Genomic DNA, 13,176 nt, shown 5'->3' with positions numbered 1-13,176 from the left:
GGACACCCCATTGGGTGTGGAAGGGCGCTGTGTTGGGGAAGGACACTGGGTTTGGGGTAGGACACTGTTTTTGGGGAAGGACACCCCGTTGGGTGTGGAAGGGCGCTAGGTTTGGGGTAGGACACTGTTTTTGGGGAGGGACACCCCGTGGGGTGTGGAAGGACACTGTTTTTGGGGAAGGACACCCCGTGGGGTGTGGAAGGACACTGTTTTTGGGGAAGGACACCCCGTGGGGTGTGGAAGGGCGCTGTTTTTGGGGAAGGACACTGTTTTTGGGGAAGGACACCCCGTGGGGTGTGGAAGGGCGCTGGGTGCCGCGGCACAATGCCGGGATTCAGCAGACCGGGGGTAATGCAGCGCGAGCGGGGCTGCGAGAGGCCCTGAATAGGCCAGGCTGTGCTGGAGAAGAATGAGGGGTAGGCAGAAGGCAAGCTAGTGTTTCATGGTCATCTTATGTTACACTTCAGCCTTTCAAAGAGTGTCTGGGGCTGCTTGAATGAACCTCTCTTGCACTGCGAATGCGGGAGCCCACAGACAAAGGGGACTCTTGTCACTCGCAGGCCCCTTTGGGGAATAAAAGCCATTGTCACATGAACAGGGGCAGTCTGGCAGGCTGTGCATGCTTCAGTGCCCCATGATATCGCTAAGTCTCAGCAGAAATCACATTCAGGGCCCTGTCAGCTTTGATTAGCGGGGTCTCATGACTTAATGTGCTGCGATATTTCATGTCTAAGGGTGGCGGCTGTCTTTCTGGGGGATGAATGCCCTCTATTGTCCACTGAGTTATTTTATTTACATTTTTTAAACAGCTTATAAAGGTAAAAAGATAGCTGTGCTTAAAGAAGAAAATCAAATTCCTTTGCTTCTGGATCAGCAGTGAGTGCTGCTCGGGTCAGATACAGTGAAACTTGTTTTCACAGTCAGCATCAAAGTTCTCGTCTTGTTTAACAGCTTTATAGTAAATTCTGAACAGGTGGCAGTGGAGCTGGGTTTAGGAAGGAAACAATAAATAATCTTTTTAGCCTCTGACAAGCAGAAATATTCCTGGGCCTGAGTGACCTCCCACTCCAGCCTCTGTGTCAGTGATTCGCAGAGTTTCTCTCCCCTTCATCACTTTGGTTCTTAAAAAAGAATATTGGGTTAAGCCAGTAGTATTTTATATTTAACAGAATTTTCAGTTACTGTCTGTTCAGATTTCTCTGTTTTCAAAAGCAGAGTATATTTTTTCATCTAATGTTTTATCCATCAATTTCTAAAAATAATGAAGGCTTGTATGTTAAATGTGGTTCATGTTTGCTCTTTCAATTAAGATAACGTGGGTTATCTGGTAGAGTTCAGTTAAAATTTGACATAAACTATGTTGGAATACCCAGAGAAAAAATTGTGTAGACAGAGAACTGCAGGTTTTGGTCAGCAATACTGCTGCAGACATAATAGAAAGGGTGATTGACCAGAGTTAAAGGAGCACAAATTCTCAGAAGTGTAAAATGCCCATCATAACCTTCAGTTTCAGTGCAGGGATTTTGTGACCAGAGCCAGGGGTGTTGGTGTTTGTAGCCCTCCTTCATCCCTGGTGCTGGACTACACACCCTGTATCTCTGCAGATCTGTCAGCAGAGATCAGTGTTAGCATTGATTGAGCACATTAATGGATAATCAGATTTTTGATTCCTCACTCTGGCTCTTTCTGAGCTGTTCTCAGGCCAGGGAAAATGTCTCTGATATTGCTTCTTACCTCCATTCACCACCTTAATTATACAAAGGCATGTTCACCTCTTACTTTTTTTTAAAGTGTGTTCATTTGTATTTCCTTTTTTCTTTTAAATTAAGAATCATACTGGCTCAGAAGCCCAAGGAAAATGTTACAGCAGTTGTTTCACCCATAAAGATGATGATGTTTCAGTATCCACCCCTTTTTCCCCTGAGCATCCCCTGCTGCTGCTGCAGAGGCACGTGGCCTGCCCGCTGGTGCCCCAGCCCAGGGCCATGGGCCACGCTGCCCTTCCCAGCCTCCAGAGCCACCTCTGCCCTGGGCTGGGCCTGGGCAATGCTGGGAGTCACAAATGAGATGGCAGATTGCTGCTCCTGCTGCCAGAATGTCTGGGCTCTGGGACAGCCCTGGGGATGTGCAGCAGATCCAGCTGTGCAGAGTCTGGGTCTGCTGAGGTGGGCAATGCTCAGGGAATGAGCCAAGCAGTTAAACCCCACCTAAAAGTGCTGAGTGACCTGAGGGACACAAATCAGAGAGGTCAGGCTTTAGTTCCCTCTTCCCCTCACCTGTGCAGATTCCAGCCTGCGCTTGTACTTCTCTCCCTCTACCTCCAATTCTTTGGCTGGGAATAACCTGTCACTGCTCCATGTTGATGGTCTCACTCTTCCCTGGTTCCCTGAGTGTGGACCTGAGGAATGCTGTGTTTCCCTGGTTTCTGCAGACCTTCCCACAGCCAGCTGTGTATGAAGTGCCCTTTGAGCAGGAAGCAATCAACCATCGAACCTGATGTCATCCCCTTGAAGTGATGCACTCTGAGAGCTCAGCAAAGCTGATTAGCCTCAAGTTTGAAATGAGTGATTCCCAAACACAAAACAGATGTGCCCAATGATTAATACCTGGTGTGCCTTTTACTCAATTATTTCTGCCATTATCCAGGCTTTGATCACTGTGATTTTCTTGGAGTTGACATTGGTTCCTCCTCTGCAAAGTCTCCTTCTGTTGTTTTGTTTATTCTTTGGGTTTTCAGAAATTCCCTCACCGTGTGTTCAGAAATAGTGCACTCAGTCAGGCACAGCCATCTCTGTGTTTGTGCTGTCCCAGCTCACGTGCAGCAGAGCCCAGAGCAGGAGTCATCAGCACCCACTGGTGTCTGTCCTGCCTCAGCACTCCAGGCACTTCTCCTGCACGAGGCAATTCCTCTGCTGCAAACCCCACCGTGGGAAAACTGCAGAAATTGTCAGTGCAGACACCACCCAAGTGCACATGCCCTTGCAGATAAGATCTTGTGTGGCTTCCTGCACCTCGTACTGTACGTGGAAAGAATAGTCATTTTTCGATGAGACAGAGCCAACTGCATTCAAAACAAGCCAGGAGGAGCAGGTATTGGTGCAGGGTGTCTGTGCTCCAGAGCACTCCCCACTTTCCCATGCTCGTGGGTTGCATTTGCGTGACTGCAGGAGAGTTCTGCTGCTCGTGCCTGGGCCTGAACGTGTCAGGTTTAGGAAACTTCCCCCATCCTTTGGTCAGTGCACCTACACCTGGGTTAGGTGGAATTCAGTGTCATGTTGCCTAGCTTTCAATTGTGCCCCAGACTCAACCAGCCCTCTGCTGTATTTTAGGGATTTATCCTTGGCATACAAAACTATTAGAAAATGTCCAGATGGGATTTTTGCATTCACCATCAAGTCAAACAATGGGCCAAAGCTCCCCAAGGATGAGGAGACTCAGGGGCTTGGACAGAGTTGGATCAGGCAGTGGCCATCAGCTTTTCTCCTGCCCTAAGCAGTGCATGCAGGGCATTGATCACATCCTGCTCCCAGGCACCCTTGGGGGTTCAAGGCAAGAGAGGCACCAGCCTCCCCCAGGTTTGTTGTCATCTGTGGGAGTTTAGTACAGGTTGAACATTTTTATGTGCTTCAATAATGATAATTATTGCTGTTATTAGATTATGCTAGAAACTCTCTGTGGATGAAACATATTTTTGTGCAAAGGCTCCTTGTACCACCAGCCATTTCAGTAATATTCTCTTTGGGGTTTGAGGGAGTGTGTAGACCCTGATAGGTGTCAATATCTCAGCATTCCCCAGAGCTTGCCCATATTCCTGCCTCGGGTTTTGGCCCTTTCTGACCAGCTGGTGAAGCCGGGGGTTCCTGCTGCCAGGATCTGGGCAGCCCTGCTGATCCAGCCCGAGGATGGATGCTGGGACTGCCAGATTCCAGCTTGCCTGGCTCGCCCTGCAGCCCGGCACTGCACAGGGCAATGCTCTGGGTGGGGAGGGGGTTTCTCACCGTTCACTTACAGCCTGCTCGCCCTCGTTAAAGTGTTTGTTTTCCGAGTCAAATGAGCCTGCGAATGAGGTGTTGCTTTGCTGGAGATCTTATCGGCCGTAAACAGACTGTTAAAAATAGGGTCCTTTTACACAAAACTTGGTTGTGGAGTGAAACAATTCAAAACACGATAATAACAAAACAAAATCTTAAAATAGCTCGGAGTTGAGACCACAGACACAGCTGCCAAGCACTTTCATCTTTATTACAGTTACTCATATCTCTTCTCTTACTATTCCCATTGTAAACAGGCTGATGTTATCTCTGCTGGCCTCCTGCTCAGCCCAGCCCCTGGAGCTGCACCCTGATCCAGCCTGGTGCCTGTTTCTAGGGCCCAGATCACCATTCTCCTTGCACGTGTGGCTTCAGGCATGGAGCGGGCAGGTGCCCTGCTGTGGGAGTGTTCCCTGTTCCCAGAGTGTTCCTTGCTCTGGGAGTGTTCCCTGTTCCCAGAGTGTTCCCTGTTCCCAGAGTGTTCCCTGTTCTGAGAGTGTTCCCTGTTCCCGGAGTGTTCCCTGTTCCCGGAGTGTTCCCTGCTCTGGGAGTGTTCCCTGTTCTGAGAGTGTTCCCTGCTCCGGGAGAGTTCCCTGTTCCCGGAGTGTTCCCTGTTCCCAGAGTGTTCCCTGCTCCGGGAGAGTTCCCTGTTCCCGGAGTGTTCCCTGTTCTGAGAGTGTTCCCTGTTCCCGGAGTGTTCCCTGTTCCCGGAGTGTTCCCTGTTCCCAGAGTGTTCCTTGCTCCGGGAGTGTTCCCTGTTCCGGGAGTGTTCCTTGCTCCGGGAGTGTTCCCTGTTCCCGGAGTGTTCCCTGTTCCCAGAGTGTTCCTTGCTCTGGGAGTGTTCCCTGTTCCCGGAGTGTTCCCTGTACCCAGAGTGTTCCTTGCTCTGGGAGTGTTCCCTGTTCCCAGAGTGTTCCCTGTTCCGGGAGTGTTCCCTGTTCTGGGAGAGTTCCCTTTTCCCAGAGTGTTCCCTGTTCCCGGAGTGTTCCCTGCTCCCGGAGTGTTCCCTGTTCCCAGAGTGTTCCCTGTTCCGGGAGTGTTCCCTGTTCCCAGAGTGTTCCCTGTTCCCGGAGTGTTCCCTGTTCCCAGAGTGTTCCCTGTTCTGAGAGTGTTCCCTGTTCCCGGAGTGTTCCCTGTTCCCAGAGTGTTCCCTGTTCCCAGAGTGTTCCCTGTTCTGAGAGCGTTCCCTGTTCTGAGAGTGTTCCCTGTTCCCGGAGTGTTCCCTGTTCCCGGAGTGTTCCCTGCTCTGGGAGTGTTCCCTGCTCCCAGAGTGTTCCCTGTTCCCAGAGTGTTCCTTGCTCCGGGAGTGTTCCCTGTTCCCAGAGTGTTCCCTGTTCCGGGAGTGTTCCCTGCTCTGGGAGTGTTCCCTGTTCCCAGAGTGTTCCCTGTTCCCAGAGTGTTCCTTGCTCTGGGAGTGTTCCCTGTTCCCAGAGTGTTCCCTGTTCCGGGAGTGTTCCCTGTTCCCAGAGTGTTCCCTGCTCTGGGAGTGTTCCCTTTTCCCAGAGTGTTCCTTGCTCTGGGAGTGTTCCTTGCTCTGGGAGTGTTCCCTGTTCCCAGAGTGTTCCTTGCTCTGGGAGTGTTCCCTGTTCCGGGAGTGTTCCCTGTTCCCAGAGTGTTCCCTGCTCCAGGAGTGTTCCCTGCTCTGGGAGTGTTCCCTGTTCCCAGAGTGTTCCCTGCTCTGGGAAAGTTCCCTGCTCCGGGAGTGTTCCCTGTTCCCGGAGTGTTCCCTGTTCCCAGAGTATTTCCTGTTCCTAGAGTGTTCCCTGCTCTGGGAGTGTTCCCTGCTCCAGGAGTGTTCCCTGCTGTGGGAGGCTCTGCCATCAGCACCATCTCTCTCCCTGCTCCATTGCCTGCTGCAGCTGGAGGATGTTCAATTGCTGTTACAAACCAGCTTATGGGCCAGGCTGCCCAGAGCAGCATCCCTGGGGATGTTCAAAACCACGTGGGGATGTGGCACCCGGGGCTGTGGTTTGGCGGTGAACGCTGTGGTGGTGCTGGGTTGATGGTTGGGTTTGGTGATCTTAGAGGTCTTCTGCAGCCGTGCAGACTCCATGAATCTCTGTGGGACAGGAGCTCCTGTGTCCTCCAGGCCTGCTGTGGGGGAGCTGTGTCTGCCGGCCCTGGGCAGGGAAGGGACAGATGAACATCTGTTGTTCTACACCCTTGGGGACAGGGTGGAATATCCAACCAGGGAAAGAGGAAAACCCAACCTGACACCACACATGTTCATCTGATTAAGTCACCTGTACAGTTACTAGAGCTGGAGATAAACCTCTGCCATGTAGATAACAGTGCTGCAATTAGGTTAATCTGAACATTAAAAAGCCATTAGGGAGCTGTTGGATGTTGCAGTTAAAACTAAGGCTACAATAGGAGGTACTAATGAGATCAAATGATGAAATAAGGCCTGAAGAGTTGCAAGTATTTTCTTCTCTTTTTTTTTTTTTTTTTTTTTTTTTTTTTTTTTTTTTTTTAATGATTTCTTTTGATTCAGCTAACTTGAGAAGCTGGGAGGAAAGCAAAACCAGCTACCAAAGCTTTGGAGACCCAAACTCCTTTTCCACATCCACACCAAAAATAGCAACCTTCATCTTGAGAATAATCACTCAGCTTGAACATTGTGTTGTTAAACTGATAATGTGAGAGGAAAGAAGCAGCTCTTTGCCTGTGAGTTGTGGAATAGTTACAAAGTCTGGAGTTGGAGAGGTTTGGTTGAGGTTTAGCTGGGCCAAGCAAAGCACCTGTGTGTTTCTGTTCAGTCTGTGTTAATGGTGATTCCTCTTTTTGTCACTTAAAATTCTTCTCTTGATTTCTCTTTTGAAGATGAAGCCTTGACTTCCAATGAAGCAGTGTTAAAAAAAAAACAAACCACGCAAACTTCCCCAAAACCAAAACCAAACCTAAACCAAAACAAACAGAAAAGACTGTTTTCCCACCTCTAAGTGGGGCAGTAGGGTAGAGCAGCTGAATTTCCATGGCTGTGTTGGTTCTCTGCTTTTTCACACTCAGTGTGATGCAGTGGGTGAAATACAGGCACCGATTCCCCAGAAAGGAACACAATCCACTGCTGCTGCTGAGAGCAGGGATGGGCTGTGAGGTGCCTGGTGCTTGTGTGGCCCTGAAGGACGTGTGTGCCAGCAATGAGGTGAGTTCAGCTGGCACTTGAGTGATCACAGGAAATTCATTTCAAGGCATGTGCCTGCCCCCACTTGGGTTATGCTGTCTTTTTTCCAGAAAAGTTCCATGCAGGTGACATGTAATGGTGGGGTTCTCTTTCCCTGGGGAAATACACACTTGGTACTGCATTTTGTTTATGTGTTATAGGGTTTATAAGGAAGATGGGGACAAACATTTTAGCAGGGTCTGGAGTGGTAGGGAAAGAGGTGATGGTTTTAAATGAATAGAGAGGAGATTTAGAGTAGATATAAGAGATTTTTTTTACAGGAGGGTGGTGAGGCCCTGGCACAGATTGCTGAGAGAAGCTGTGGCTGCCTCATCTCTGGAAACATCCCAAGTCAGGCTGGACAGCAGCTCTGAGCAACCTGATCCAGCTGAGGATGTCCCTGCTCACTGCAGGGGGATTACAACTAGGTTGCCTGTGAAAGGCCCCTTCCAACCCAAACCAATTTACTATTCTATATTCCAACAATTAGCACAGCTCTAACGTGTATCCATTTTGACAAATGTGTCATTTTCCTGGTCTTTCTCTCAAATCAAAATCAATCCCCAAGAGCAAGGAAACCTATGGAAGAGAAGAGCTTTCCCTCCAAGCCCTACCACGCTGGTTTTATCCTGATGTGAATAAACAGGTGCTTGTGAGCTCAGTGGATTCCATCCCATTGCTGGTCAGTTCTGCACAGGTGCTCTGCCAGGATCCCAGGTGTCTTTTCAGCCCTTTGGGAAAATGCAGCCTGACTTGGCAGAGGTGTTGGAAGGACACTCCATGTCCAACCTCCTCACTCCTGGTTCCCTCTTCAGCTCTGACACACAGAGGTGCTCCAAGGCTCCTTGCCCCAGTTTCTGGCACAGGGCACTTCATTAAAGCCACCCATTAAGTGCTTATTCTGTATTTGGGATCTCAGTAGTTCTCACACACTACAGAAATGAGACACTCTCACCTCCTTTGAATCCTAATCTGTGCTTCCCAAGCAGTGCACAGTTAGAGCTTCATCCATTCCTGTGGTCCCCGGCTGGGATGGCACAGGCAGGGGCTGAACCAGCTCTTCTGAGTTTGAGTTCCTGCAGTTCATCCCAGCAGGTTCTAGAAGATCCTGATTTGGATCAGTTTGTGAACGTGGCAGGTCTTGGCTTATCAAAGACTCAGAGATCCCATGAAAGGGAAAAATACAATTCTTCCATCTTGCTGCCTGTGGTGACCCTGGGTGCTTTCAGGGCTGTGGAATGACTCGGGAATTAGAGAAACTGTAACCTTTTGATTTCAGGGTGTTTAAAATCTTGAGTTGCTTTCACAAAATGCAATTGTTTTACCAAACTTCAGAGGCAGAGCAAGAATGATAAGGGTGGCTCAGAAAGGTATGGTGGGTCAGGTGTTTTTACCATGACATGGATAGGAAATATCTATCCCAGCTGGTTTTGTCCAAGTGCTTCACTTGCTTTCTGCCCAACAACTTGATCTTTAATTTTTGCTCCAGAGGCTGTTGATCCTCAGATATGCAGCTCTGCCAGGAGTGTTCTTGTACTTTTGTGGAATGAATGTGGCCAAATGTTTGCAGGATTTGTGCTTGACAACATTACATAAATAATTAATACATTAAAAATGTGTATAACAGCATTTTTATTTCACTTTGGAATAATGCCCATTTATCCACTGTAGGGTTCTGCTAAATACACAACTTTTTTCATGTTTTCTAGGCAGCCGTGCTGAGTATTAAGCTGAAATTACAGCCAGATCAAGATGTAGAGAAGGTGAGTCATTTTCTCTGCAGGCTTCTCTGTCATCAGATCCACCTTTTGTTAGCAGGAGATCCATCAGGGCCCTCCAAGTCCTGCTGCCTTTCACCTGAGGCTTTACTCCATTCCCAAGAAGTCCCTGTTGTGTGGTTGATGTACCTTTCCATCAAGGTTAGGCACAGAGTGTTTTATTAGCCCCCATTACACATCTTATGGTTTTTCTGGCTGCAGCCCCTCTGTAACAAGTCCTGGCTGTGCTCATCACTGAGGCAAAGATCAGTACTCTGCTGCACTGAAGTTTTGCTCATATTTGTGTTACAAATGTCACAGCACTCCTGTAGCACTCCTGGTGGCTTGGGCAGGGCTGGGACTTGCTCTCCTGCTCCATGGGGATCAAAGACAGGTGCTTTAACATAATTCCTTCTCCTAGATCTGTACCCCACTACTGCTCCAGGATAAAGCCAACTTGGTGGAAGAATATGTGGCAGAATATCCCGAGCTCCAGAGGAAGCTCTTGCAGACCCTGGACACATGGTGTGAGCCCAGCTTCAATATCAGGGACATCATAAGGTAGGAACACTTGTCTTTCTGAACAGCTGGGGCCAAGGTGCTGCCAGAGCACTGTGTGTCTGTCCCCTGGCTGTTTGTCTGTGGTCAGAGCAGTGTGTCTGTCCCCTGGCTGTCTGTCTGTGATTGTGTCCCAGTGTAAGGGAGTGCAATATATTGACTCTGGCTGAAAAAGGGAAAATTCTGGTGGCTGTGTCAGAGCCTTCTCCAATGGCCCAGGCTGTAGAACAGAGGAATCCTTGCTATTGACAGATGCTGCATTGCTGCCAAGATGAAACCTGTGCAGGATACCCAGCAGCAGAGCAGCATCAAAGCTTCCCGGGGAGGTTGGAGCAATCAGCCTCTTCTGCTTTGCTGCAGACAGGGGTGACTTTCAGTATCGGTTGTACAGGTTTGGCAGGAAGATAACACTGTGATGAAGTGGCAGAAAAACAAGAGATGCAAGTGGTTAACCTTCCTGTGCTCATCAACTCCTGGTGTGTGTTTTCATTTCTGAATTGCCTCTCATTCGAATAACTCCTGTCACTCAGAGCCAGCAGCACAGTCAGAGTCACAGTGTAGCTGCAATAGCTGCTGATAGCTCTGAAAAAGACATGAAAAGGAGTTGCTCACTTTCTCTTTCTTTAAAATGAGCCTCTGGACTTGCTTCAAGTGGTTGACTGAAATTTGTGTGGTTGTGCTGGTGGCTTTTCACTGTATCTTGGGAAAGGCAGGGCCTGTCCTCCTCAGCATCCCGCAAACCCCAATCCCTGTGCTGGTAAATGTCTGCTGTTTGGGAAACATCCTTTAGATGATGCCACAGATGTGTCTCTCTGGTGTTGTTACAGACCATATCAAGGCCTGTCCAAGTGCAAACCCGAAAGATTGAACCGCAGAGTGCTCAGTAAGCTCATCTTCAGGCTCCTGGAGAGATTCAACATTGACTCAGGTATGGGATATTACAACATATTGTGGACTTATCTCAGTAATAAAGAACAAAGTCAATTTGTCTTCTTCCATGTTCATCAAGGAATCTTTGCTGTCATTTATCCTGGGGAATTTCAGGGTTTAATTAATGACATTGAAAAAACAAAGCTGGCAAGTTATGGGAATTATCACTTTGTGCTGTCAAAGAATGAAGTGCTGGTGACTAATAGGCTGCTTCTGCCATGATCTGAAATAAATCCTGACCTCAGCATGGCTCTGCATAAACACACCATGGTCAGCTCTGAGTTATGACTCCATTCCTCTCACATAAGAGGCAAGTCATTATTCACTGGGGATCTGTTTTCTTGAGCTGTGGGTGCGTCAGCTGGGAGGAGATAACCCTTGGGAAGCAAGAGCCTCAAGCCCTTTGTATTCTTTGCATAAACTAGGGTTGGTGGGGGGAATTTTAAGGCTCTTGCAACCTTACAAGAGAAGTGGCACATTCTCCATCACTTCACCAGCAGCTCTCTAACAAAATCTGCTTTGCTTTGGTTCTTAGTGGGCACTGTTGATTTTTTCTTCTCTTTGGGGCCTTGCACCAGACCCTTTTAGGTGCACCATTAGCTTTTACCCTGCAGAGGTTCCCATCATCAACCCAAGGTATGCAATTCTCTTTTCTTGGACTGAAAAGGGTTTTCTAACCACAAATTGTGGGCTTGTTACACCTGTCAGCAACACTATTGCATATTAATCTTCCCATCTTCAGACTGGTGTTCAAAAGTTACCGAGATAAACCTTTCAAACCCTCACTGGAAGAGAAGTGAATATATTGAAACCCAGCACGTTCATGTGAGAGCTGAGACATATGGAAATGATTTATTTAGAAATTAAAAGCTTCCCAGGAGTTCATTAGTTTTCAGTAGTTTTCCCTCCTTGACAGGGTTGGGCATTCAGTTGGCTGTGTTGTCTTTGATGATCTGCAAAGAGGAAAGTGTTGTTCTTCTTTCCTTATGAAAGCTCCACCAAGGGCATGATATAATGGTAGAGGTGAAGTCATGTAACTGTTCAGATGCAAAATCCTGAGAAATAATAATTAAAGAAAAGAAAAATCTAGAAGAGGAGCATGTGTTGGGCTCAGGTGCACTCCATGGGATGCAGTGTGCTTTGACCTAGTGATGCTTTCCAGATGTTGTAGCTGCTGCTAATGGCCAGATCTTTGTAGCCCTCCACAGCCATTCACTGGTGAGGAGATTCCTTGGGGTAAATACAGATCCCATTCCTTCCAGACAAATGTCCTTCCAGATAAAGGTCCTTCCAGATAAATGTCCTTCCAGCCCTGTCTCCCATGCAAACTGCAGTGTCTGCAGTGCAGGACAAGGCCTCGCTCAGGAGGGCTGCCCACCTCTGCTGGTGTGAGAGGGGATGTGGGCACCTGTTTTGGACTTCAGCTCAAGCCAGTGCTGGGTGACTCCCACAGTCCCAGAGAGGACAGTAGGTGTTTATTTTTTGCATCATAACACGAGCAGGAATTCCCACATTGCTAAACTGTGGCTGTCAGTCTCCTTTGAAGTGCTTTGGAGGGGATGAATACCTGCAGAGGAATTGCTGCCTTAGTGCTGGGCATGCTGGAACTGAATTGGGAAATGCTAGCAGCTGGAATAATGTGCCTTTCTTTGTCTTCCCATCTCCCCCTTCCTTTCACTCAGAATTTCTGAGTGTTCTTTCTCCATTCTTTAGTAAAAGTAACTCTGACTGGAAGGGGGAAATTACACAAAAAGTAAGCAGCCTGGGCAAAGCATACAGATAAAAGAAACCCTCATTTCTCTTGTTCTGAGCAGCTCCCCCAGATGCTGGTCGTGAGGCAGAGCTCACACTCGTCACCTCACCTGGGCTTGTCTGGTGCTGTGGCTGCCTTCGGTCTCCTCCTCCCGTGACTCCCACTTGCTGTGAGAGCCTGAGAGCAGCAGCAGGGAGGGAAGTGGCTTTGATGAGAAGGGCTGGAGCAGGATGGGGTTTCTGGGTATGAGAAGGCAAACTTGTGTGTGACTCAGTTCTTGCAGTTCCAAACTGACTTGGAGATTTCACTGCTTGAGCTCACTCTTGCCCACTCACAGTAAATCACATGGAGGTGTCCATCAGCAACTGAGAACACTCCTGGGAATTGCCAGCCCTGAATTTCAGAGCCAGATAGGAGGTGGCCCAATTAAAAAAAGATCTCACACCTCAGGGAAAAAAAAAAATAAAGCTGTCCCCTTAGATTAGTCCTCCTGTTCTTTTTCAGAGCAGTATTTTGGTATTCCTGTTAAGTCCCAAACAGGGCATGGGAAGTGGGCTGAGTCCCAAAGGTGTCCCAATAAACTGTGTGTGGATTTCATTTAATTACCCAGATTGGGGGAGGAAGAAGCTGGGCAGAAGTGGTGTGTGATTGAGGAAACCGAGGTTTATAGAGTCTTTCCTCACACCTGGTCAGTGTGCTCGGGCTTAACGAGCTTGTAGCTTTTCCAAGCTAATTACTTAATAGTCTTTGGAGGCCCTGTGAGATCGACTTTACAAATGCAAGTTTCAGTCAAAACAGATCTCAGAGGTGAGGGAACAGCCCTGTCCCAGGGTTGGCATGGTTGAGTCCGTTCCCTGCTGTGGTTTGGCACAGCCAGGACACAGAGACAGCTCAGTGATGTTTTGCGTGGACAATTCCCAAGTGTGAGGTAGAAAGGATGCTGCTCCAAGAAGTGTAACAGCCTCGTCTGTTGGGTTTAGTGCC

General features: G+C 48.4%; 1 protein-coding gene across 7 annotated transcripts in view; it reads left to right on the top strand.

The window, feature by feature from the left end:
• Positions 1-13,176, top strand: part of EXD3 (exonuclease 3'-5' domain containing 3) — a 256,573-nt gene that overhangs the window by 87,466 nt on the left and 155,931 nt on the right. For all 7 annotated transcript variants that reach the window (XM_063175042.1, XM_063175038.1, XM_063175039.1 and 4 more), the window contains 3 exons: positions 8,904-8,957; positions 9,373-9,512; positions 10,337-10,437. In XM_063175042.1, coding sequence (XP_063031112.1) covers positions 8,904-8,957; positions 9,373-9,512; positions 10,337-10,437 — 295 coding nt within the window. The remainder of the gene's footprint in view (positions 1-8,903; positions 8,958-9,372; positions 9,513-10,336; positions 10,438-13,176) is intronic.

This window comes from Melospiza melodia, chromosome 22, assembly GCF_035770615.1.
Source record: "Melospiza melodia melodia isolate bMelMel2 chromosome 22, bMelMel2.pri, whole genome shotgun sequence".
In the NCBI taxonomy this organism is placed as follows: domain Eukaryota; kingdom Metazoa; phylum Chordata; class Aves; order Passeriformes; family Passerellidae; genus Melospiza; species Melospiza melodia.
Note: the sequence above shows the minus strand (reverse complement) of the source record. Positions and strands in the feature narration are given on the sequence as shown.